The following is a 26,691-nucleotide window of genomic DNA, read 5'->3' as shown; positions in this document are numbered from 1 at the left end:
TTGGAGGGCAATTGGGGTTAAATAATTTGCCCAAGATTACACGGCTAGTTTTTTTTGTGTGGGTGTTAAGTGTCTGAGGCTGGAACCGATTCATATTCTTTACCTTAAAATCCTGTGACATCTTCTTTCCCTCTGCCTTCCTTTCCTCCAGTCTCTGACAAAGAAGCAGCCCTACTCCTTGACAAAGGCAATCTCTGTGCATCTGCAAGCAATTCTATCCCTTCCATTTTTCTCCAGCAGATTACGCTCAAAACATTGTCTTCCCCTCTTCTGTGGAATCTTCAACTTCTTCTTATCAACTTGTTCCTTCTCTATTGCCTTCTATCATGCCTGAGTCTCATCCATCCTTAAAAAAGAAAATTTAGCTAGACCTTATCATCCTCTCATACTGTTATTGTCTGATCTGTCTTCCCTTTCTCAGCCAAACACCCCTCTTCTATCTCACTTCTCAACCCTTTGCCATCTAGCTTTCAAATGTGTTCAATTTAGCTAATCTGTCCAAAGTTACAAATGATCTCTTAGTTGCCAAATCTGATTGGTTTTTCTCAGTCCTAATCCTTTTCAACCTGTATTTTCTCTTTCTCTTCTCCTGGTTACTCTCTTTTGTTCTAAAGGCATTTAAGTGGTACTATGTTCTATTGGGTGCATACATTTGCTAGTACATATATACATACATTAGACACTGGGTCATAGAATCATACATTTAGAGCTGGAAGGAGTCTTAGAGTTCATTTAATCCGATGCTCTCATTTTACAGATGAGGAAAAAGAATCTCATACAGGTTAAGTCATTTGTCCAAGGTCATACATTTGTCCAAGAGACAGTATTCAAATGCAATTCCTATGATTCCAAATATAGTATTCTATACATTGTATTATGATGCCTTTTCTTCAGAGTTGTATGAATTAAATAGTTTTAATTTGAATATTTTAAAATGAACCATGTAAAGGAATATTATGGTAGCCTCTTTTTAAAAGCAAAGAAATATTTCTGATTATTTTTTCTATAAATCTAGACTTACATATAGGATGTTCTTAATGTGAGGTGCAGGTGTAGTCTTAGAAATTCATAGAAATTGAAGTATTCGTTTTCGTTTAAAAGAAATAGGTAATATCAAGTAATGATTCTATGACTTTAGAGAATAAACACAAATGACTATCCCAACAGCCTTTGTGAAAAACATTAAGCAATAGGTTGTAGAGTATTAGATTTGGAATCAGGGAAACCTGGAATAAAAAATTGCCTTTGAGAATTATTTACTAGCTATATGACTATTCAAGTCTCAGCTTCTTTGTCTGTAAAATGGGCATTTTATTACTTCTCTCACAGAGTTGTTGAGAGGTTCAAGATTAGGTAATTTACATTTAGTGCTTGGCAAACTTGAAAATGTGGAACTATAAAAACTGAAGAAGAATTGTGATTTTATTATTATTATTAATTATTATTTTATTATAAATAAAATGAAGTTGATGGCCTCTGAGATCCTTCCCAAGGACCTTTCATCTTTCTATCTATGGTGCCATGATCCATAATACATTAAAATATTGGCAACACTGGTTTTTGGTGTCTGGCAACTCAAGACTGTAGTTTTAGGAATGAATAGAATTTCTGTGGCAATTTAGTTCAAATCTCATATTTTGTAGATGAGGGACTGAGGTCCACAAGGATGAAGTGACTTGTGTAATATCACAAAGGGAGCAGCTAGCAGACTCAGAATTTGAATCTAGGTCTGCCAGAATCTAGGTCCTCTAATTCCAAATCTAGCTCTCTTTGCCACTGAACTGTGTTGACTACACTGGGGAAAATATTAATTTCCTAGGAGAATTGACACATCATTCTTTTTCCCCTTAAACAAGAAAGTGTGATAATCCATTTGAACTAGTGATCTTTGTCAATCAAAATTTATTAAGTAAACACCTACCATGTGCTACCATGTACATTGTGCCATAAAAATGATTTAAACTATGTTATGTAAATAAATAATTCTTATCAGTTGTTGTTCAGTCATTTCAGTCATGTTCCCATTTTATGAGGACCGTTTTTGTCCCTATTAGTGACCCTATTTGGTGTTTTCATGGCAAAGATACTAGACTGCTTTGCTATTTCCTTCTCCAGATCATTTTACAGATGAGGAAACTGAGGCAAATAGGGTTAAGTGACGTGCCCAGTGTCACACTAGTAAGCCCCTGAGGCCAGATTTGGACTCAGGAAGATGAGTCTTCCTGACACCAGGCATGGCACCACTCTATCCACTGCATCACCTAGCTGCCCTTTCTTATCAGTAAAAAGATAGCTTTTAGGCTGTGCAAAAAAAATCACAACCTTATGCAATTTTAAATGGTTGGACTGTGAGCTCCAGGAAGTCAGGATTTATGTTTTTAGGGGTGACTGGTTATGGTTTTCTGTAATATTTCACACATTTTTAAAAGCAGGAAGCAATGGAAAAGTGATTTAACCATGGTAGTTTTTTCAAAGTCAATTGACTGGCTATTTGCAAACATCTGGACATTGTGTCACATAAACAAAATATACAGGAGTTTGAAATTTTCCATCTTAGCCCAGATGTTTTGGTACCATGCAGACATAGCCACCATACATAGTTTTTAACTGTTAATATTATGAGCTGCTTGTTACAAAAATATTCACATGTCAACAACATTTAATTACTTATTACTGTCTCTATATAGGTTTTCCTTAGTTATGCTCAGTGACTATATTATCTCCTCTTCTACCTAGCTCTCTTTTCTCTAATTATTTAATTGTTCTTCCTATCATTTTCCCACTTTTCCTCTTCCACCCTTATATTTTTCCTCCTGATCCCTAATGGAAATCTCAGGAATCTCAGTTTAGTTAGGTGAAATTTCACCTTCCTCTTTGATCCTTACCTTATTGCACCCATTAATTTTTCCATCTACACTTTCAGCTCATAGGTAGTATTTCCCTTGTTTCTTTTTGTTTGTATGGGATCTGCTCCCCCCAAACTCATGAACTTCCATGCAAAAAACAAACATTTAGTGAGAACTTTAAAAAAGCAGACTTTTGATTTCATAACTGTAGAGAAATCCCAATGAGAAATTTTCTTAACTAATGCAGATTTGCAGCAACTCTGAAATTTATAATCTTAAAGAATTACTTGGGGGCACTGAGAGGTTGTCAGATTCTAGACTTGATCCTCAGTTTTGCAGGTGAGGTGAACAGAGACCTGGAATTGGAGTCAGGAAAACCTTAGTTCAAATCCTGCACCACAAACTTATTAGCTGTGTGATCTTGGATAAGTCACTTAACTGTTTTTTGCCTCACTTTCCTCATTTGCAAAATGGGTATAACATTTCCTAGGATTATTGTGAGAAACAAATGAGAACATTTTAAAAGTGTTTTGCAAAACTTAAAGTGCTATAGAAATTCTAACTTTAAAAAATTATTATCATCATCATTATCATTATTATTATTTTAATAATTATTATTATACTCTATGGCAGTTCTCTATTTACTATGCCGTATTGCCTACTTGATGCATAAAGTTTTGTAGTGTGTAAAGTACTTTATATTACATTATTTTATGTGATCCTCATGACTATATTATGAAGTTGTTACTCACAGTGTTATTATCCATACAATTTGAACAATAACATTATTCTTGAAAAGAACTTGTCAATCAGCTGTCGTGTTTCTCCATTCACCATCTCTGTGATTTCATTGCCCAAAGCACTACACCCTAGTACAACACTCCCTTATATGTATTGTGTTCCCCTAACTGAATATAAGTTCTTTGAAGTCAGAGACTTTGTTGCTTTTTGCTTTTGTATTGTAAGTCCTTAATAAATTCATTTCAATTCATCCATCTATCCACCCATTCATTCAGCAGTATTCTGTATATTGTAAGGTTCGCGAAAGAATATGAGACACAGTCCATATTCTCAAATAATTTATGTCCTGTTGGCATTACATTAGTACTTGAAGGGTCTTAGAGATGATCTAGTTTGATGACCACAGTTTACAGATTAAGAAATTGAGGACCATATAAACACATAAAATAATTAGAAAGCAGTGCTCTGTGATTAGATGAGAAAGTTGTGGTTTAGATAAGCACCATAGAAGAGAGGAACAGGGATTATGGACTAAGGATATTTGAGGAAGGCTTTATAGAAGACATGAAGGATAGGTAGGATTTGGAAAGTCAGAGAGGAGAGGAAATAGCATCCCCTAGACTTATAGATAGAATGTTATAACTAGAAAGGTCTATATCCAATTCATTTTATAAATAAGGAAACTGAAGCCTAGAGAAGTGACTCTTACTAGGGCTAGAACCCAAATATTTTGATTCTTAGTCCAGAATTGAAAATAGAGGTTGATATTGAGCCTCAGGCAGGGAAAATAACATTAGCTAAAGTGAATAGATGGGGCAGAATAGAACATAAATGTGAAGCAGTGGAGAAATTAACCCACCTTGGATGGAGGGTCCATGCGGGGAAGTAGTGGGAACTGAGGTTGAATAGGTAAATGTTGACCACTTCGGAATGAGCTTTGAATTCTGGGAGAAAAATGACACCTGATCTAATAGTCAGTGAGGAGCCACTAAGAATTCTGGATCAATGGAATGATAAAATGAAAATGTAATATAGAGGAAACAGTTTGTGAAGCAAGGCTTACTCTATCTCTCTTTCTTTGCAGCACGCACTCGATGCGGACAATGCTGGAGTCAGTCCAATAGGAAATTCTTCCAACAACAGTAGTCACTGGGACCTTGGAAGTGCCTTTTTCTTTGCTGGGACAGTCATCACCACCATAGGTACTCCCTTTTTGATTAACAATTACTACTAATACAAGTAACAGGCTACCACAGAAAGCTTGACCACATTCATACCCAAAGTTTCACATGAAAGCATGAAACCTTAAGAGAAATCCAAGATATATGAAAAGTCGTCATATTCTAATAATGCTCAAATGTGTGGTTCAACACTAAAATGGGATATATGTGAAAGAAAAAAAATGTATAGCTACATGGTCTATGGTTTCATCAGTGCAAGGTACTCCGCACTGTGGGAACTCCTTTCACCAAGGCATTTTATTTCCCCTCAGCAAGCAACTTGTTGGGTTGAGTAACTTGCTCAGGGTCACATAGCTAGCAAATGTCAGAAGCAGGATTTGAATCCAGTTTTTCCTAATTACAAATACAATACTCTATTCACATTCACAATACTTCCCAAAATGCATGTGTGTGTACATACATACATAAATACATACATATATATGCACACACATACTGGTCTATGTAGGTCTGTGTGTATGTGTGTGTGTGTGTATATATGTATCAAAAAAGAAAAATTATGTGAGTTACAAGCTCACACTTCAGTTTTATGCAAATCAACTGTAGGGGGTAAGTGTGTGGCCTATGTTCAAACCTATTCTTTGGTTGTGGGGTCTTCCAGTAAAAGTTAAAAATAGAACAACAGGAATCTGCCTTTTAGAAGGGAGAACTGGAAAGCATTCAAGATCAATGAACATTTATTGAGTACCTACTGTGTGCTATGGACTGAAGATACAGAAAAACCAAAAGACATCCCTGCTGTAATGGAGCGCGCCATCTACAATGGGCAGCTGTAATGTACAAACAAGCTGTGTGTAGGGTGGAATGCAAATCAACCGAGGGGAGACAATAGTGTCAAAAGGGGCTGAGAAGGGCTTGATGAAAGGGAGAGTATAATGAGTGATAATTACAATATTAATAATAACTTATTCTTGTAAAATGCTTTATTGTATTATTAGACACTTTCCTCTAAGGAGGTGTCCATCAATTGGGGAATGACTGAACAAGTTATTGAATATTAATGGAATAGAATATTATTTCTCCGCAAAAAAAATATGAAAAGATGCAGAGAAACTTGGGAAGTCTTGTATGAACGAATACAAAAAAGGTAAGTATAAGATCATGATAATAGAACTGGAAGGGACATCAAAGGCTATCTAGGGCAATCTCCTAATTTTATAGATTTATAGGAAAGTAAGGTCAATAGGGACTAAATGATTTGTCTGAAATCACACAACTAGTAAAACGTTTGAAGTTGGCATTTGAACCTAGGTCCTCTCTCTCCAGAGTCAATGATCTTTCCACTGTACTACAGTGAGTATAACTTTATAAACAAAAACAGCTTTGAAAGACTTAAGAATTCTGATAAAAAACAGCCATGACTCTAAAGGGCTCATGATGAATGAAGCACTATTCCCACCTCTTGATGGAGAGGTGATGGATGAGAGGTGCAGCATGAGTTTACATCTTCAGACATGACCAATATGTAGAGACTTGTTTTCATTGACAATGCCAGCTTGTTACAAGGGAAGGTTAATTTCTTTCTTTTTTAGGGGGAGGGAGAACTGGGAAGGGAAAGGCAGGAGTAGCAAAGGTAATGTCAAAAAGAAGAAAGAAAATAGCATTCATTATACATTTAAAGAAAATGCACAGGAGATATCAGAGAGAGGTTGAGGGCAACATAGATAAATGAGATAGGTCTAGAAGTAACATGTTAAACTGTGTATATACTTTAATCTGTATATAGTGAGATTCATAATTTCATATGCAATTCTATTTTTCTGTTCTTTGTATGTAGAAATATTAATGTTCCTTGGTGTTTGTCAAGTTCATAATAAGAACAGATACAACTTTAAAGAAGCGTTTTCCTCACAGTTATCTCTGACAAGGGAAAAGAATAATAAACATTTTTATAGTACCTACTTTGTGCCTGGTCTTACAGACCATTATCTTATTTGATCCTCATAACTCCATTAGATAGGTGCTGTTATTATCCATGTTGTACAATTGAGGAAATGGAAGTTAAGTGATTTACCCAAGGTCACACAGCTAGTAATTATTTGAGGCCAGATATGAACTCAGGTCTTTCTGACTCCGTGCCCAATGCTTTATCTGCTATGCCTCCCAGCTGCTTCTAAGAAAGTAGATAGAGTAGACTATCATTCAGACTCAGAGATTTTGGTTGAACTTAAAACCTTAAAACTCCTGTAGGAGGGGGCAGCCAGGTAGCACAGCGAGTAAGAGCACCGGCTCCAGTGTTGAGAAGACCTGGAGATCGAATCCCGGGCTCAGACACTTAGCACCCACCCAGAAACACCTGGCTGTGTAACCTTGAGCAAGTTACTTAACCCCGATTGCTTAAGAAAAAAAAAAATCCTGTAGGAGGAAGATAGATCACCAATCATTAAAAATTTTTTTTCCAAATTATTTATATAATATTGTAATTAATTGCTTTAAAATTTTTTTTGTAATTTATCTTTCATTTATTTTTAGTCTTCAACATTCTTTTCCATAAAATTTTGAGTTACACATTTTCTTCCCCTCTTTCCCCTATCCCATCTCGAGATAGTGCACCTACTGAATACCCCTTCCCCTAATCTTCTCTCTCTTATATCCTCTCCCATCCTCACCCTAACTTTCTACTAGGGCAAGATGGATTTCTATATCCCAGTGCCTGTAAATCATATTTCCCAGTTGCATGTAAAAAACAAACAAACCCCAAAACCAATTTTTTAACATTTGTTTTTAAAACTTTGATTTTTAGATTCTTTCCCTTCTTCCCTCCTCACCTACCCCCACTGGGAAAACACGCAATTCAATATAGATTGTACATGTGTAGTTACACAAAACATTTCCATAGTAGTGATATTGTGAAAGACTATATTTCCCGCCATCTTATCCCACCCCCCCACTTATTCTATTTTCTGCTTTGACCCTGTCCCTTTTCAAAAGTATGTGCTTCTAACTACCCTCTCCCCCAATCTGCCCTCCCTTCTATCATCCCTCCTCTTATCCCCTTCCCCCCTACTTTCCTGTAGGGTAAGATATACAATTGAATGTGTATGTTATTCCCAATTGAGTGTTATTTCCTCCTTAAGTAAAATTCAATGAGAGTAAGGTTGACCCATTTCCTTTCCCCTTCCTGCTCTTTACCTCCATTGTAACACTTTTCTCTTGCTTCTTTTACATGAGATAATTTACCCTATTCTATCTCTCCCTTTCTCCTTCTGCCATTATATTCCTCTCTCACCTATTAATTTTATTTTTTAGATATCATCCCTTCCTATTCAACTGATCCTGTGTCCTCTGTCTATATATACATGTGTACATGTATACACACACTCAATATGTAGGAATGTAAATAGTTCAACTTTAATAAGTTCCAAGCTTTGGCACACTGGCGTTCCTCACCCCAGGATCACTGCCCACGACTGCGACCCAGATCCAAGCAGGTCAAAGCAAGAGCAATTACCCTCTGAATGGTCGCTTGATCCCCCTATGATCTGTAGTCCAGGAGCCCTGGAGGCAGCCACACGGATGCTTCCACCACCTCTTACCCCAGGGGCAGTGACTGGACCATGCTCTTCTCTCACCCAGTTCTAACAGAGTTCTCTACTGACCTTTTATTTTCTCTTTGGTGTTTATGGGTTGAGAAGTATGGAAACTGCCACAGCTGCTGATGATTCACTCTCCTGAAATCTGCCCTGGCAGATCTGGGCTGCTGGTCAGGCAGTTCCCATTCAGGGCCTGGGTGGTTCATGCAGGACTGTGCTCAGCTCCCAGCTTGGTGTGATAGACCATAGACCCTTCCTTTCGGCCTGCCAGGCTACCTTCAGCAGATTTGTTTCTCTGTCACTTTTTGGGTTCTGTAGCTCTAAAATTTGTTTAGTCATATTTTACAGGTATTGGAGGTGGTTGGTGTGGGAGCTCACACAGGTTCTTGCTTTTACTTCACCATCTTGGCTCCACCCAATTAATTCAATTACCGATCATTTTGAGGTCCCTGTAAACCCTTAATGTTGAAGCATTTCACATTGTACTACCAGCAGAGACTGTCATTCACTGTTAGTCAAGAGATGGTCTGTACATCACCTCTGACACTGCTCATGCTTTTCCTTTCAGTGACTACTGGAGTGACTGTACTCTTCCTCTTGGCCGTCTTGCTAGCCCAGAGACCCAAAGCCAAGTTCTTCTGTATGTGAATTCGAATTTTCTGAGTCTGTGTGGGAAAAACCTTGAAGGATTTCTTAGCAAGAGTAGATGACCTGTTTCTTCAACAGCCCAGTTAAGAGCCTTATTTGCTACAGTTAGAAAACATGGTGATTTTGACATGGGCATGGAGGATTTTGAAGGAAAAAAAATATCTTCCTTCCCTAAAAAGCTTCTTGTTCCCTTTAGATTATGGTGGTAGTACATTGCCATTAGCTAGAATACAAGGTGAACTCCAGAAATTGTGGAAAGCTGCCCAGCAGCGGCTGTAAAACAGCTTCCAGAGTTCAAATGGAAATAAAACTTTGTGTCACCCTCAGTTTACACCGCAGGGCCTCAAGCCTAACATAATATGAGAAGTTGTAAACAATTTAGAGGATCTTTGAATTCTCTTTCCCTAATCACATTCTTAGAAAACATTTGACTTTAATAGATGGAACTTAGTTTCTGTCTGGTGCTAGACTTTTCCTCTCTTTTTAAATTGTTGAATTTAAAAAAGTAAATAAATTAACTCTTCACTTGTCAGATAGGAACTTCCAGAAACCTCCCCTATCTGGAATGCATGGACCTGGAAATAAGCATAGAAATTTGAGCAATGAGGAAAAACTGATGTCACAAAATCCAGTCATTTAAGTGAAGGAAAGGGAGTAGGTCATGTCCTAATTAATAGGCTCTGAAGAGATAGCCAATGGGCAGCTGAGTTGAAGAGAGTCTCAGCATTTTGATAGCTGTTACCCTCTTTCCCTCTCAGCCTCCTGCCCCCATCATAAAGCATAGTTAGGATGTTATCTTGCTGTTGGTAACTGGTGGAGTAGGGGTGGTTGTTTATGATAGAATGTCAATCAGTTTTTGAGTGCACATGGGAACAGAACACTAGTTTGAGAACAAGAAGAGAATGATTGGTGTACATAGAATCTGAGTGTGTTTGTGTCTCTATGTGGGTTCCTGGCAGTTTTGTGGTTGTTTGGGGCTCTAAATCTATGGAGAGATTGGAGGATCATGCAGAGAAAAACCAACCCCAGCCTACATTGCTAGCTTGTCTGGGTATAGTAGTGATGACAAAGCCATGATGTGGTACCATTTTAAGCCTCCGGTGGTTTCTGTTGGGAAAAATAGAATACCAGTGGTAGAGGCAGAGCAACATAAGTGAACTTAGAGTCCAATTGTCTTATTTGTGAGAATTAGTGTCTCTATGAGATTTAGGGGTGCTTTAAAAAATGAACAGATTTAATGAGTTAGATGGCATAGTAAGAGACAGTGAGGTCAACACTGGATGGCGGGCTGCGCCATACTTGCTATGTGACACACTAGCAAGTAATTTAACCTCTTGGTGTCCTAGACAACTCTTAATTGCTTCTAAGACCATATGTTAACATATGAGTTGTTGAAATGTATTAATGGAGAGAATTTTCACAAGAGTTTTCCTACATAAATGAAATCACAGTTTGACTAAAGGAATCCCTAAAATACCATAGACATGTACAAAATAAGACCAATTTCCTCTAGTAGCTATAAATTCTGACCTAGTTTGTAACAAAAAAAAAGTAGTAGGGGCTGTTAGAAGCAAACCCAGCTACGATAGCATAAAATAGTAGCTGACTGCAAGAAAGAAGATAGCAGAAATTCTCATTAGGAAAGGTCAGTACTATGGGGTCACTTATTTAGGGACAAACAATCCTCTAAATCTCATTTGCCTTTGAAGATAATAGTTTATTGTGGAATAGTATAATAACACAAATCCATAATCAGGTGCCTGAATTGCCAAGAAAAAGTTTAATGTATTGTTTATTAAGTCAGGGAATGTTCATTTCATTTTAGAAATACAGGCTTCCTCAAAAGTCTTAGTGCAGCTTTAATAGCTTAAAATTAATAGTTTAAAAGCTTAAAATATGCTGACTTTTGTGAAATAGTATATTTCTAACAAAAATGTTTAAAATCAAATAAAAATTAGAACCATATTCCTGAGATTGCTAAATACATATGTAAATGTAATGACTAGTTAAAGAAAAAGCAAAATCCTAAATTTCATGTTTTATGAAATCACAATTATTCACTTGTTTGACACACTGCAAAATAGTTATAAAACATATAGTAATTGTATAATAATGTTTTATTCATCTTTGTATGTCCTAAGCACTTAGCACAGTGCTGTGCAGTTAGTTGAGTGTGTTGAATTAAAATATAAGTGAATTGTTTAGACCTTAGTGAATCTCATATGGACTTAATTTATTTGCAAGTTGCTTCTTTCTGTCACTGTCTGTCTGTCTCTCTTAGAGCCCCCTTTTATTTATTTTAAACATTCTTTATTTATTTTTGATATTCTTAAACAATTATTTTTGAGTTTTAAATTCTCTCTCTCTTGCTTTCTCCACCCCTACCCACTGAGAAGGCAAGCAATGTAATACCAATTATACATGTGATATTATGCAAAACATTTCCATATTATCCATATTATATTGCAAAAAATCAAGAGAAGTAAAATAAAAAATTATACTTCAATTTTCACTCGGAGTTCATCAGTTCTTTCTCTTGAGGTGGATAGTGTTTTTCATCATCAGTCCTTTGGAATTGTCTTAGATTACTGTATTGATCAGAATAACTGTTTTTCATAGTTGATCATCATTACAATTTTTCTGTCACTATGTACAATGATCTCCTGGTTCTGCTCACTTCACTTTGCATCAGTTCATATAGATTTTCCCAAGATTTTTCTGAAAATATCCTCCTCATCATTTCTTATAGCATACTACTATTCCGTTGCAATCATATGCCACAACTTGTTTAGCCATCCCCCAGTTGATGGGAATCTCCTCAATTTCCAATTCTTTGCCACCACAAAAAGATTTGCTATAAATATTTTTCCTTTTTCTTTGATGTCTTTAGGGGTACAGATCTAGAAGTGGCATTGCTGGGTCAAAGGGGATGCACATTTTTATAACCCTTTAGATGTAATACTAAATTGTTCTCCAGAACGGTTGGACTAGTTCACAACTCAACTAACAGTTCATTAGTATACCTATTTTTCCCCATCCCTCCAGCATTTGTCATTTCTGATTGGTGTGAGGGAGTAGCTCAGAGTTGTTTTAATTTGCATTTTTCTGATTATTAGTGATGTAGAGCATTTTTCATATGATTATAGATAGCTCTGATTTCTTCTTCTGAAAATTGCCTGTTCGTATTCCCTGTCAATTTATCAGTTGGGGAATAATACTTTTTTTTTTTTATAGATTTGATTCAATTCCCTATATAATTGAGAAAAGAGATTTTTATCAGAGATACTTGCTAAAAGATTTTTTGATATTACTTCATTGTCTACATTTTGTCAAATGTGGTTTCCCTGGTAATCTCTTTTAGTTAAGACTTTTAAAAAAAATTTTACTTTGTCTGAGATCATGATTGCTACCTTTGCCTTTTTAAATTCAATTGAAGCAGAATATATTGTGTTCCACTTCCTTATTTTAACTCTGTGTGTGTGTTTCTATTTCAAACATGTCTCTTGTAAGCAATATACTGTTGGATTCTGGTTTCTAATCCATTCTGCTGTCCACTTCCATTTTATGGATGGACTCATCCCATTTGCATTAGCAGTTATGATTACTAACTATTTCCTCCATCCTATTTTCTTCTGTTTATCCTCTGTTTTTATCCTATCTCTCCTCAAAAGTCTGTTTTTCTTTTGACCATTGTCTCCCTTAATCTGCTCTCCCTTTTATCATTCCCTTTTCTTTTCTCTTGTCCCATAATCCTCCTATTTCTCTGTTGGATAAGGTAGATTTCTTACTCACATGAGTGTGTGCGTGTATATGTATGTATGTATGTATTTTACCCTTCCCACTTTTAACCAGTCATGATGAGAGTGAGGTTCAAGCATTGTCCTTATTCCCCCTTCTATTGTAAAAGCTTTTCCTTACATACTTCTTCTATGAAGATAATTTTCCCCATTTTATCTCCTCTTTCTCCCACTGCATCCCTCTTTCTCTCCCCTTCATATTTGTTTTGCCATTGTACCAACATAATTGAATCATACTCATGCTTATGTCTATAGGTATGTCTATGCCCATGTCTTCGTAGACTGCTTCTAACTGGCCTAATAATAATAAAGTTCTTAGTAGTTATATATATCTTCACATATAGAAATATAAACAGCTTAAATTTATTGAGTTTTTTATTATTTCTCCTTCATATTTACCTTTTTATGTTTCTCTCTAGCCTTGTGTTTAAATGTCAGATTTTCTATTTAGCTCTGGTCTTTTCATTAGGATGCTTGAAAGTTTTCTATTCCATTAAATATTCATTTTTTTCCCCTGAAGGATTATACTTGGTTTTGCTAGGTAGGTTATTCTTGATTGCACTCCTGGCTCCTTTTCTTTCCAGAACATCATTCCAAGACCTCCACTCCTTTAACATGAAAGCTGCTAAATTTTGTGTAAGCCTGACTGTAACTTCATGATATTTGAATTGTTTCTGTTTGATTGCTTGCAATATTTTCTCTTTGATGTGGGAGCTCCAGAATTTGTCTGTAATATATTCCTGAGAGTTTTCATTTTGGGATCTCTTTCAGGAGGAGATTGGTGAAGTCTTTCAATTTCTATTTTACCTTCTCAATCTCAGATATGGGGGGTAGTTTTCCTTTATAATTTCTTGAAATATGATATCTAAGCTCTTTTTTAATCTTGGCTTTCAGGTAGTACAATTATTCTTAAATTATCTCTCCTGGACCTCTTTTCCAGGTCAGTTGTTTTTCTGATGAGATATTTCACATATTCTTTTGACTTTGCTTTATTGTTTCTTGATGACTCATGGAGTCATTAGTTCGCCCAATTCTAATTTTTAAGGAATTATTTTCTTCAGTGAGGTGTTGTACCTCTTTTTTTTATTTGGCCAATTATACTTTTTAAGGAGTTCTTTTCTTCAGTGAATTTTTGTACCTCCTTTTCCATTTGACCTATTTTGCTTGTTTAGGATTTCTTTTCTTGAGTACATTTTTGTGCCTCTCTACTTTTACTAAGCTTTTAATTTTTTTCCCCATAATTTTCTTGAGTCAATCTCATTTTTTCCCTCAATTTTTCCTCAACCTCTCCTAATCTTTTTTCTTTAACTCTTTCAGGAATTCTTGCTGTGCTTGTGTCCATTTAGTAGTTTTCTTTGAGTCTTAGCTTGTGATTATTTTTCCCATTAATGTGTTCTTCTAAATTTGTGTCTTAGTCTTCCCTGCCACCATAGTAGCTTTTTATGGTCAAGTTCTATTTTTGTTGTTTGCTCTTTTTTCAGCCTACTTCTTGACTTTGAACTTTATGTTAAATTTGGGCTCTGCTCACTCGGAGGTTGGGATGCACTGTCCCAAGTTTCAGGCTTTTTTTGTGCTACTGTTTTTGGAGCTAGTTCCAAGGATCTGCAAGTTTTTGGTGTTTCCAAAGTGGTGTGATTTGGAGGAAAGGTGGACCTCCAAGGCCCACTGCAAGTGGTGCTACCTCATGTGCTCTGGGTTGGGCCCATCCTGTGTTAGAGATTTCTTCTGCCAACCTGTTAAGTTGTTTTAGGCTAGAAACATATCTCACCCTGATTTTTTATTGGCTTCGCCTCTCCAAAATTTGATTTGAAGTAATATTTTAAAGTTGTTTGAGGAGAATGTTAGGAGGATTTTGGCTGAGTTTCTGCCTCCAATCTGCCATCTTGGTTTCACTTCCACACTAATCAAGTAGCTCTCTTTTTATTCAAGTGATATGTAGCTGTGAAATAGACCATAATGATTATGCTTAGGTGATGAAAAGCATTTGTTTACTCCTTAGTCTTCTTCTTTTTTCATATTGTAATTTGTTATCTTTTTTGCTCTCAAATGTGGCAACCATAAAGTCAGTGTGTAACTTTTCCAAGGTAGTATATGGCTTCTATTTGGACTGTGAAATATTTCCCTTAGAATTCTGTTTTCATGACTTTGCATTGACCCTCCATATTTACTCTTGATTTAAATCTGAACCAATCAAAAGGTGGCTCTTCTTAGAATAATTGAATCTTAAGTACCTATTTTGGTGCTCATAGCTAATAGATAAAATACATCCTTTTAAAGTAAATTCACTTGCAAATAAATGAGGGAGAATTCTCACAGACAGAACCAGGAGTCAAATACAGGCATTTTGAATCCAAATGCAACGTTTTTTCCCCATTGAACCATAATAGATACTTTACTAATGGCTGATATAAAAATGATTCTGTTTTTGCTTTGGGCACAAATTAATTATGCTATCCATTGGATTTTACCCTCCCTCCCCATTAATTCTAGTAAGAGTTTTTTTAGTGGCAAGAGGTGATCAGCAAGGTGTTTTTCCTTGCTAAAATAACTAAAAGGCCTAACATCACTCTTCTAGTACACTTGTTTCACAGCAGCAAAATGAAATGACTAGAAAAAAAAATTTAGCATTATTTTTAAAAATTAAGTTTTGGGCACATATATGTGTGTATACATATTTAGATATTGTATTCTAGGCAGAGTCCTAGTCAGGATGGGAGTGACTATACGTTTGAAACAGAGTACTGAAATTTAGATGGTATTGGCAAGGTATTTCTTTTCTCATAATTCTTAAAAGAAAGGGTGGGGAAAGTTAGAGATCTTTCCCATTCATATCTTTTTCATTTCCCTTTTGGCAATAGTGGTGTCCTTGGCCCTTCACCCTTGGGGATCAGTGTTCTGAGTTACTCTTCACTTCCACTCAACTGCATTTGTTTTAAAAGGTTGCTATCTAAGCCCATATCTTATGCTGCTTTCTCTGAGGATCAGAATTGCAGGTTATGACTCTGATTCTAGGATGAGTCACTTTTGGTTGACTGAAATGCAAATGGATAGGAATCTTTGAGAAGCATTACAAAGTCATAAAAATAGAGAATGCTAAGGGATTCTCTAGAATTATCCAAATAGGAATAATGACATGAAAACCAAATTCACAATTTGGGCTACTCCTTTGGAAGCTTGTTTCACAAAGGTGGTTGTCAGAAAGACAGATAAAGCTCAGAAAACAGAATAACTCATTCTTTCACTTCTTCTGGACAAACTTGAGTTTTTCAAAATGAGTGATTTAAGAGACTTTACTTAAAGACTACCTTAAATGAGCTGAATGGGTGTTAAGCAGGATATTAACTAGAATTTGGAGTCACCAAGCAAAAACATTTTAAAGTGCTTCCTTATTCTTTAAAAACTGTTTTATAAACAGATTATCATAACCCTTAACATATAGGATCTAATTTAGGAGGTAAAATTTAAACTCTTGGAAAGAGGAAAAGGCCATAACCTAGGAAGGGTTATTTTCCTTGTATTTATTGTCGAGGTCAGGGATCTATAAAATGTTGAGTGTTTAGGGGTGCTCGAGGCCCCACTTATCACACAAACTCCCCTGTCCCTGTCTTTTACCTTTGGTTAATCAGACCCTGATGAACAATCAAGGATCAAAAAGCTTCATGACAAGTCTTTGCTTAATAGATAAGGCCTACAAAGTTAGATTTTGCTGAACTGGGTATTATTTGTAAGCCTTAGTTGTTTAAAAAGCCAAAAAATAAAGGTCAGATTGTTCCATTAATATTTTTTCCTCTATATTCAACACCTATAGGCTTCAGTCATTTGGGACTCCCCTTCAGAGGGTGGGGGATATCCTCATTTAGAGCCCAGAAGATAGCATGTATCTGTTTCCCTTAAGCTATTCATTTAGGGTGTTCAGAGCTTGAATGTATTTGCCTGTGTCTGCACTTGGTCTCTTAAAGAGATCTTTAGACTGAAGAAATATATATTCACCAAAAATAATTAGGCAGTTATGGGACAGTGGTGATCTGAAATCTTCCCTTAAATTAGCAGGATGATTCTGGGAGTAACTTTAATCCTGGGCCAAATTAAAATATATGTGTATATTATATTGTCAGTGGTATTATTTACATTTAAATAGGATCCTTCTGAAGGGAATACCCAAAGAATCTTTTAGCCATCCTTCTGAAGGATATTTTAAAACATAATTTAGAAAAGAAACCCAGCCCAGAACTTATGATGAAATTTAAAAAAAAATGACTGGAAGAAATGGAACAATTATGAAGACTCTTTGAAACTCTTTTTAAGAAATGGAAGCTGTAATTCAAAGAATTTGTGATAGAAGATTTGAATAATTTTGATTGGAAAATTGAAAATGAAGTAGGCAAATGAGCCAACCCCTAGGCAAGAAGAAATGCCAATTAGTGAGTGGGGGGGAATCGTGGAAACTTCCAGTCAGATTTCAGTATGAGGCTTACATGCTGATAACTAAAATCAACAATCAAGCACATGTTTGTATCACTCCAAAATGAATAACTCAGTTTACTGAAGGAAGATAAGACAGAGCTGCATAGTGGATAAAGTGCTGGGCATGGAGTCTGGAACATCTGGGTTCAAATATCATTTCTGACACTATATCACCTATATCACCACTTATGTCACTTAAGCTTGGGTAATTTGCTAGGAATGATCTGCTAAATCTTGGAGAGGTTGTGATCTGAGTTGGTGGAGGGATTTACCATACTAGGAGGGCCTTATAGTGATGAAATCACAGTTCTCACTTAAATTTGCATAATTTAGGGGAAGACTGCTTGGCATCTATCAAGCCCCCGACTAGCACTTCATTACAAGATTGTCATAGATATTAATCGGATTAATAGGATAATTAATGCAATTTTTGAAATGAGAAATATCATAATGAAGAATTCAGAAAACCTTGTAAAGACCCATATGAAACAATGCAGAGCAAAGTAAGGAAAACCAGGAGAACAATATTTACATGATGATCACAATTACATAAAAGTAAACAACTTTGAAAGATTTCAGAATTGCAATCAGTGCAGTGACCAATGGTGTCTTAAGGAAACCACAGTGGTTCATGCTTCATGCATCTCAGCAGAAGAACAGTGGACTATAGGTGTGGAATGAGGCATCATCAAACATGGCTAAAATGTTGAATTGTTTTGCTTAATTCTATTCTTCTATAAGTCAGAGTTCTGTGGTGGGAGATGGGGTTACTAGAGAAGTGGCAATAATTATGTTTTAAAATTTTGTTCTTAGTTTATGGAATAAAACAAGCCTTTCCATAATGTAATATAATAAAAAGATGATTGCATATGAAATTATAAATCTCTGATGTACAACTTCCTGTTTCTCTTAAATATACAACAAAATTGTCATGTAAATTTCTTTTTCTTTCTTCCTCTCCCCACTCTAGAGATGGCTACCATTAATTGCAAAGAGGCATATATGTGTAAAGTTATTCTATTCATACTTCTAGTTATCAGTCCTTTCTCTGCATTCAGATAGTGTCTCTCTTCTTATGTCCTTTATAGTTAATTTGTGTTTTTGTAATAGTCAAAATAGCTTATGTGCTCAAAATCATTCTTAAAACAATATTGATGTTATTGCATATAATATCTCTTGGTTCTGCTCATTTCACTCTTTATTATTTCATGCAAATCTCTCCACGTTTTTCTAAAACCATGAAGCTCATAATTTCTCACAGTACAGTAGTATCCAATCAAAATCACATACCACAACTTGCTCAACCATTCCCCAATTGATGGGCATCCCTACAATTTTCAGTTTTTTGTCACCATAAAGACAGATACTATAAACATTTTAGAATATATAAGTTCTTTTCCTTTTCCCCTAATTATCTGCATAAATATGCCAAGTAGTGGTATTACTGGGTTAAAGGGTATAGGCAATTTAATAACTCTTTGGGATAATTCCAGATTGCTCTGCCAAAATGATAAAAGAACAGTAAAACAGTAGCATGGTACAATGGAAAATATTCAGGATTCTAAGGTTCTGGGTTCAGATTGCTCCTCTGATTTTTACTACCTTGTGACCTTTTGCAAATCACTTAACTTCCCTGGGGACTGATCTACAAAATGAGGGGTATTAGATTAGATTAGATGATACTTTCCAGCTCTCTCTGATTCTTAAATATTTTTATTATTAAAAAATAAAATAAACTAATTTGACATATCTAAAAATGTTCTGGGGTGGCTAGGTGGTGCAGTGAATAGAGCGCCAGCCCTGGAGTCAAGAAGACCTGAGTTCAAATTTGGCCTCAGACACTTAACACTTACTAGCCATGAGATCTTGGGCAAGTCACTTAACCCCAATTGCCCTGCCTTCCCCCCTACAAAAAGCAAAAAAAAAATGCTCTACATCTCAAATCCCTCTTCTTTTTCTTCTCACTTCCATTCCATTCCAAACTAAGAAACATTAATTGAGTATGATGATGCATTCATGTCACTTCTGGTGATTTTAGAGATGGATATACTGTGTTACCCCTTAAGAATACAAATATTGGGACTAAGGCAGAGGGAAAGCATGAGATTTAGAATTTATATAGCACCTACTATGTGCCATGCACTTTGCTAAGCTTTTTGTAAATATTGTCTTACTTGATCCCTACCATATAACGAGATGAATATTAGGGATTTTTACAAATGAAGTCGTTATTCAATTTAACAATAAATGTTTATAACATGTCTGCTATGTGCAATGTACTGTGCAATACACTAGACTAGTAAAGACTACAAGGACACTTTGGTCCTTAGTCCTCAACTTACTGCTTCTTAATTTACAATTCTAGATATTTGCTTTTGAATGAAGGAATAAAGCATTTGTTAAGCTTACTGTGTTCAAAGCACAGGGCTAATCATTGAACACAAAAATAGAAAAATAAATAAATAGAAAAAATAAAAATAGAAAAATTCCCGTTCTCAAGGAACTCCAGTTCTTTTTTTTTATCTATCTATTCATTTATTCATTTATTTATTTATTTATTCATTCATTCATTTACTTATTTATTTATTTTTGCTTTTTGGAGGGGGGAGGGCAGGGCAATTGGAGTTAAATGACTTGCCCAAAGTCACACAGCTAGTAAGTGTTAAGTGTCTGAGGCTGGATTTGAAATCAGTTCCTCCTGACTCCAGGGTTGGTGCTCTATTCACTGTACCACCTAGCCACCCCAGGAATTCCAGTTCTAATAGGGGAGGCAACACACACATGTCTTGTCTGTCTCTATGGTATTACATGGTTTCTCCTTAAGGGTGAGGACTCTGTTTTCTTCCTCTTTGAATCCCCAGAACAGTACTTTGAATATAGTTTGGTACTTGGTATATTCTTTTCAAATTGGATCAAATTAAAGACAGTCCTTGACTTCAAGGAGTTTATAATTTAGTTGTATTTCAAGAGGTAGCATCTTGTAATGTTGTATTTGGAATTATACCTAAAAGATTACTAAACAGTGCATGTGTTGTAACTTAGTCTTTAATAGGGATTTACCAAATACTTTACTGCTTTAAGGGTCAAAATACTCATTTTCTTCACTGTTCTCTCCTTGCTACCCATCTTCTGAATCTATGTAAACTTGGGGTCTTTGTATAGATTTCAGAGGTCATTTATGAATTTGGATGGGAACAATTATAGCTTTCTCTCAATTTATTTCATTTTCATTGTAATCCTATGTGTTTTATTTTATGTGTTTAAAAAACAGTATTCTGAGGAGTCTGTAGTCTTCATCAAATTGCCATAGGGCTCCATGGCACAAAAGATAGAGATGTCTTTTCTGTTTGTTTAGTTTTGTAAAATTTCTTAAATGGGTAAGCTTTTCTTACTGAAGCACTAAGCAGTCTAACTAAAGAAGTCAAATTCCAAATTCACCAAATTTAGACCCAGTTCATCATGCTCCTTTGAAGATGCATCTCTTCTAGTTTGTATGAATAACATATAATAATAACTGACATTTATGCAACATTTTAAGGTTTTTAAAATGTTTTACATACATTGTCTTTTTTGAATTCCAAGACTTCTCAGAGAGGCAATGTAGGTTAGAGGATAGTGTCAAGAGTCAGGAAGACCTTGGTTTGAGTCCCATGTTTAACATACACTGGTTGTAGATTATGGTCCTTCATAGGTTGCTGAACCACAGGCATTTTTTTCCTCCCATTAGGTGCCAATCTATATTGGCAAGAGAGTATTTCTTCATTGGATAATCCCATACAAATGTCTGATTTTTGAAAGAAATGTCATTTAAGCCTCCCCAATGACCAGAATTACAGAGGAGAAAACTAAGGAGAGAAGTGAAGTCACATTGCTTATGGTCCCAAAACAATATATTTCTGGCTCTAAAACTACTACTCTATAATATTGTGTTGTTAAATAAGATAAGGAAAAAAAATTGTCAACATCATTTATATTGTATTGTGACTTATTTTGTTAAACATTTCCCAATTCGATTTTAATCTTGTTCTATCATTTTGGGGAATTTTGTCACCCATCTCTGCTCTAGACCAACGGTGTCAAACTCAGATGGAAACAGATCCTTGTGGTTTACATATTGATGTAGAAAACCACAAACAACATGTTGTATTGTTATTTATTATGTTAAACATTTTAAATGACATTGTCCATTTCTGATGCTCTCAAAAATGCAGGAATGTAGAGCTGACAAAGAGAAAAATACTGACTATTTTGTTCCTTACTTTAATTTCTCTGATGCCTTACACTTCCCTCTCTTTTTTTATTAAAATACTAGGATATGGAAATATTGCTCCAAGCACTGAAGGAGGCAAAATCTTTTGTATTTTGTATGCCATCTTTGGAATTCCACTCTTTGGTTTCTTATTGGCGGGAATTGGAGACCAGCTGGGAACTATCTTTGGGAAAAGTATTGCAAGAGTGGAGCAGGTCTTTCGGGTAAGTACTGTTAGACCTATGGCTGAATTACTTAGTATCACGACAGCTTTTATTCACCACACCCAGAATCCAGAAGGAATTTTTAGTGGCACGTTATGTTCTTAATTGAGTAATTTAATTTTATGATCTTATCCTACATGGTTACAGATGTTACAATAGTTGTACTGTGTTTAAGACCCTGAAAGACGAGTAGCTTCACATTTCAAGAAATATTTTTGTAATGATCTGAACCTGACTCGGGCAGGTTCCTGATAATTTTGATCTGATATTACAAGGAAATGAGACAGTGGTAGGGCTTTTAATAATCAACAAAAAAGGAGGCTTACTTAGCCATAGTATAGAAAGGATACTCAACAAGGCTATTTTGTTTAAGCCCTGTCTCATCTTTATCTGAAAAGCATCTATCTGGTTAGTATGATGATTCTCATGACTGAGACATCAGCCAGATCTGAAGGGCCATGACACCTTGTGGGAAGGATTTTTTATACCTTTCAGGGAATAGGAAACCATGCCAATGAGCCTTAGTTCCCTGGGCAGTCAAATCTTAGAGACAGCTTCCTTGGCTTTTAAGAAAAGAACTAGCCTAACCTGAATGGTGTGTGTGTGTGTGTGGGGGGGGGTAAGCAATGATAAAGAGCCTGGACTTATTACAAACTTCTCCCTAAGTAGTGTTCCTAGACACACAAAATGAGCACAATATTCATCTGCCATGACACTCCAGAAGGGAAGTGACTTCCTAAAGTGACAAGAGAGTAGGATAGATCTTTTAGAATGAGATCCTTCCTTGTGCCCCTCAAGACATACCATGTAGGTGGTGGCCTGCCTTGCTTATGTGTAAGGTTAAATTTAATAAGAGAGTATTTTACATTATTAGCATAATTCTGGATTTTTTAAAAAGCGTTCTCTCTTGTACTTAGCCAAGATTTTAAAATAACCTCAGATATTAACAAGAATCCATAAGTTGAGTACCAATGGTTGTTTATTCTGATTAGAGTTGTCTACTACTAAAACCAGATCTAGTTCTCTGGTAAAAGCATACAACAAATGTGCTGAAATACTGTTTTTTTTTCCTGAGGCATTTTGTTGCTAGAGTTTAGGGCCTTGTCTTATTTTTAGAACTAACTGCAGACAGTGTTTTTAAATGGGCCAATCTCCACAGATTGAACTTGCTTTGGAATTTGATGCTGAGCACAGATTTTTGTTTTAGTGTGCCATCCATTCATGTTTCATCTGAGCAGTACAGAGAATTAGATTTTTAAAAAATCTCAAAATATTTGCCCAGAACTGCCGCTTGCCCTTATCAGGGGTGCACCTGGTCTCGGCAGTGGTCACTGTGGAAACTGTGTAGTGTTCAGCTTAAAAGCCTCCTCATTGATGTTCATAGCTTCCTAAATTAGAGATGGTGACACCATCTTTAAGAGTATTTTTGAACTTTGAAACACCTCTTTGTCAAATAATAACACATGCATAAATCACCTTGAACTTGGAAAATGTATCATTATAACTAACACCCAGAAAGCCAGAATCTTAAATGGAAGAAATTAAACATCTCAACTGGTTCCACCATTTTTCCCCTTTTCACTTACTTTTTTCCAGGTCTCATTTTTTCTCAGGTAGTTGGCACAGTGAATAAAGGCATTAGATTTAGAGTCAGGAAGATCTGAGTTCAAATCTAACTTCAGACACCTACAACATGTATGATCTTGGGAAGGGCATGTAAACTCTGTCTACTGCTGTTTTCTCAACTGTTAAAAAGAACAAAAATGGGGATAATAATAGCATTTACCTTCCAGGGGTTTTGTTAGTATGAATGAGAAAATACTTGTAAAGTGTTTAGCACAGTGCCTAGTACATAATAGGTCCTTAATAAATACTTGTTCCTCTCCTTCTTCCTTGAAAAATAAGAAGTTTAGATAACTTCTAAGATCCCTTTCCATTTTTAAAATCACCATTAAATAATACATCTATTTAATTAACTAATAAGTATTTATTAAGCCTTACTATGTGTCAGGCACTGTACTAAATTCTTGGAATAAAAATACACTAGGTAAAACAATCTTTACTTTCAAGGAATTATGAGACAGCTTTTTTTCTGTGAATATTATCTCTCCCATAGTATATTTTTGAAGACAAAAGAATAGCTAGTACTAATTATCTCTTTCCCCTTAAGCCCATGCATCTTAAAATTTCTAGTTCAAATGATGTTTGAGATAGAGGTTTACAATCCAGCATTTCATTTTGATAGTAACTGGTCCATCCTAGTTGAAATGAAGCTTTACTGAAAGACCTGAATTAATTTATAAGGATATGACTTTCTCATAGTCTTAAACTGGTTTAGCTAATAGAAATAAAACATATTCACTTGTAAAATGCTTGAGTATTATACTGGGAAGTGAGGTGATTAGCATTTGGAGAGGACCAATGGAATACTTTCTATCTGTGCAAATAAAGAATCAACTACATATGCTCATTGCATGTGGAATTCTGGTAGGAAAAATGAGACCCAATACTTTTTACTAGATGTGTTGTAAATCTATACTAATGTATCATTTTAAGGCTTACAGAATGTTTTCTTCACAAATGTCTTTCAGAAGTATGTAGTGCAGATATTATGTATCCCCATTTTAGAGAAATGGTGAAACTGAGGCTTAGGAAAGTTACTTATCTGCAGTCAGACAGCTAGTTACGTGTCATAGGAAGGACTTGAGGGAAAGTTTCTCCATTCTTTGTAAATCTTTGTATCGCTATTAAGTGTCAGGGCCAAGACTTGAGTCAGGAACTTGCCTTAAAATTCAGGACTTTTCTCACTACATTATGCTATCCTCTTCTCCCTACCACACACGTGTGAAGGCAAATAACAAGTGAGTAATGTACAAAACTGTACTCATCTCTGCCTTTTATCTTTTTCATCTTCCTTCAAAACTCAGCTAAAGTGCCACCTCTTACAAAAAAAAACCCCTTTCTTAGATCCTCTCCTTCCCTCCAATTACTTGGTATTTACTTTGTATGGAGATATAGTTTGGGGTAACACGCAGACAGCCATAAAGACCAGGTTCAAATCCCACTTCTGGCTGGGCAGGTCACTTCACCATTTCTCAGTGCCTCAGATTGTGGTATCAAATTTAAATGGTAACAGATCCTTGTGGGCTGCATTTTGACTTAGAAAACCACAAATCAACATTATCTTTATTGAATTCTTATTTGTTTTGTTAAACATTTTCCAATTCCATTGTAACTTGGTTTCAATGTATTGGGGAGTTTCGTCTCCCACCTCTGCTCTAGGTCACTGGTGACAAACTAAAATAGAGAATGAGTCACATAAGGATTCTTGTAGCAGTAGATTGACTTAGTTTTAAAATGTAATGTTATTTATATTTTATTGTATTTTTGGTTATGTTTTTAAGTATTTCCCAATTACATTTTAATCTAATCAAGGCCTCACTCAGGACTCCACATGCCCTATGGGTCATAGTATTTTCCACCCTTGCTATAGACAAGTCTCTAAAACTATAAGTGACAGAGATGGTGCCTACATTCCTTAGTAGAAAGAATTTATTCACCTGGGAGTTCCCTGTACCAATAAATTCATAAGTCCAGTTCCTTAAACTGAATAGATTTTGCATCTGCTTTCATGTTTTCCTCTATAGGATTCGTTCTCCTTGAGAGCTGGAACTATTTCATTTTTGTCCTTTTATTCTCACCTGTTAGTACAGGGTCTGGCACTTAGTAGGTGCTTAATAAATGTATGATGATTAGGTGATTGGATCTTTACAAGCTCATGATAGTGATTTTATATCTTGCAAGAGGGTAGAAGATGGATTAGGTTCTACCTCATCAACAACTGAAATAAGAAGAAGACATTGATATCACTGGAAAATCCCTTTTTTTCCTTAGGAAAAGATGTATTGACCTAGAGAAAATATGAAATAGACCTATGAGGTGTGTTTTGGGACATTATAAGGTTTTGTCTTTGCAACCTAGGCCAACATGCTCCTAGTTTTAAGGAACAGCCCAGGGAGGTCAAGTGCCTGCACCACAGAGCACTATTAATGAAGACTATTTCCTAATTTACCTTCTCCTCCTGACATAAAACCATAGAATGCCAGGATTAGAGACCATTTAATTCAACCTTCTCCTTTTACAGAGTAGGAAGTTGAATCTCAGTGAGGAGAAATGACTTGTCCAAAGTCATAAAATTAGCTAGTGTGTCTACTACCCCAATTTCCCGACCAATTCTGCCCCCCCCCCCCAGTCCTGAGTTTTTTGTATGTTAACTTTGTTTTTGGTCCAGACCTGGAGTTTCCTCATTACATAGACCTCTTGCAATGGTATGGAAATTCCCTTCTTTTATGCTAATTAGCAATTCTCCTGAAATTTACAGTCTTAGAGATTGAGTAACTTGACCAGGCTTACACAGCTAGTATGTGTTAGAAACAGGACTTGAAATCAGGTCGTTCTACATTGAAGGCTTGCCTTTTATCCACTGTGTCATTGATATCAACTTCTTAACATGAGTCTGGAATATAGTTGCTGCTGTCAGTGCTGATTTATTCTGCTTAATACACCTTTGGGAACTTTTCGTTGAAATTCATGATTAAATCACAGACGTTATCAAAATAAGGATCCCTAAATTTCATGGGAAAATATAAACACTTCATCTAAAGAAGGGTCATGTGATGGGATGCTGTTTGACACCAACTAATGTGTAAGTGTTGAAACTATTTGACTTAATACATGGACCGTCACCTACTATGGAAACCCAATAGACCTGGCCTGGGTTCTTTCCTGGGCTCATCTGCTGAACGCTGTTGGGTTTTGGATTAGATTTAATAGCAGCTGTGCACTTCTTCACAGTGATTAGAGAAACTATTTCAACCATTTCTCATGAAATCAAGGCACACCTTCTTCTTCTTCTTCTTCTTCTTCTTCTTCTTCTTCTTCTTCTTCT

The 26,691-nt window shown here is 35.9% G+C and overlaps 1 protein-coding gene across 1 annotated transcript in view; it reads left to right on the top strand.

Moving 5' to 3' along the window:
- Positions 1–26,691, top strand: part of KCNK10 (potassium two pore domain channel subfamily K member 10) — a 196,525-nt gene that overhangs the window by 104,884 nt on the left and 64,950 nt on the right. Inside the window, exons 3-4 of the mRNA XM_069092380.1 lie at positions 4,672–4,789; positions 21,583–21,743. Of these exons, the coding sequence (XP_068948481.1) occupies positions 4,672–4,789; positions 21,583–21,743 (279 nt within the window). The remainder of the gene's footprint in view (positions 1–4,671; positions 4,790–21,582; positions 21,744–26,691) is intronic.

Source organism: Petaurus breviceps, unplaced genomic scaffold (assembly GCF_028583685.1).
Source record: "Petaurus breviceps papuanus isolate PSGF00001 unplaced genomic scaffold, PetGlider_PUasm1.0 189, whole genome shotgun sequence".
NCBI classification, from domain to species: Eukaryota; Metazoa; Chordata; class Mammalia; order Diprotodontia; family Petauridae; genus Petaurus; species Petaurus breviceps.
Note: the sequence above shows the minus strand (reverse complement) of the source record. Positions and strands in the feature narration are given on the sequence as shown.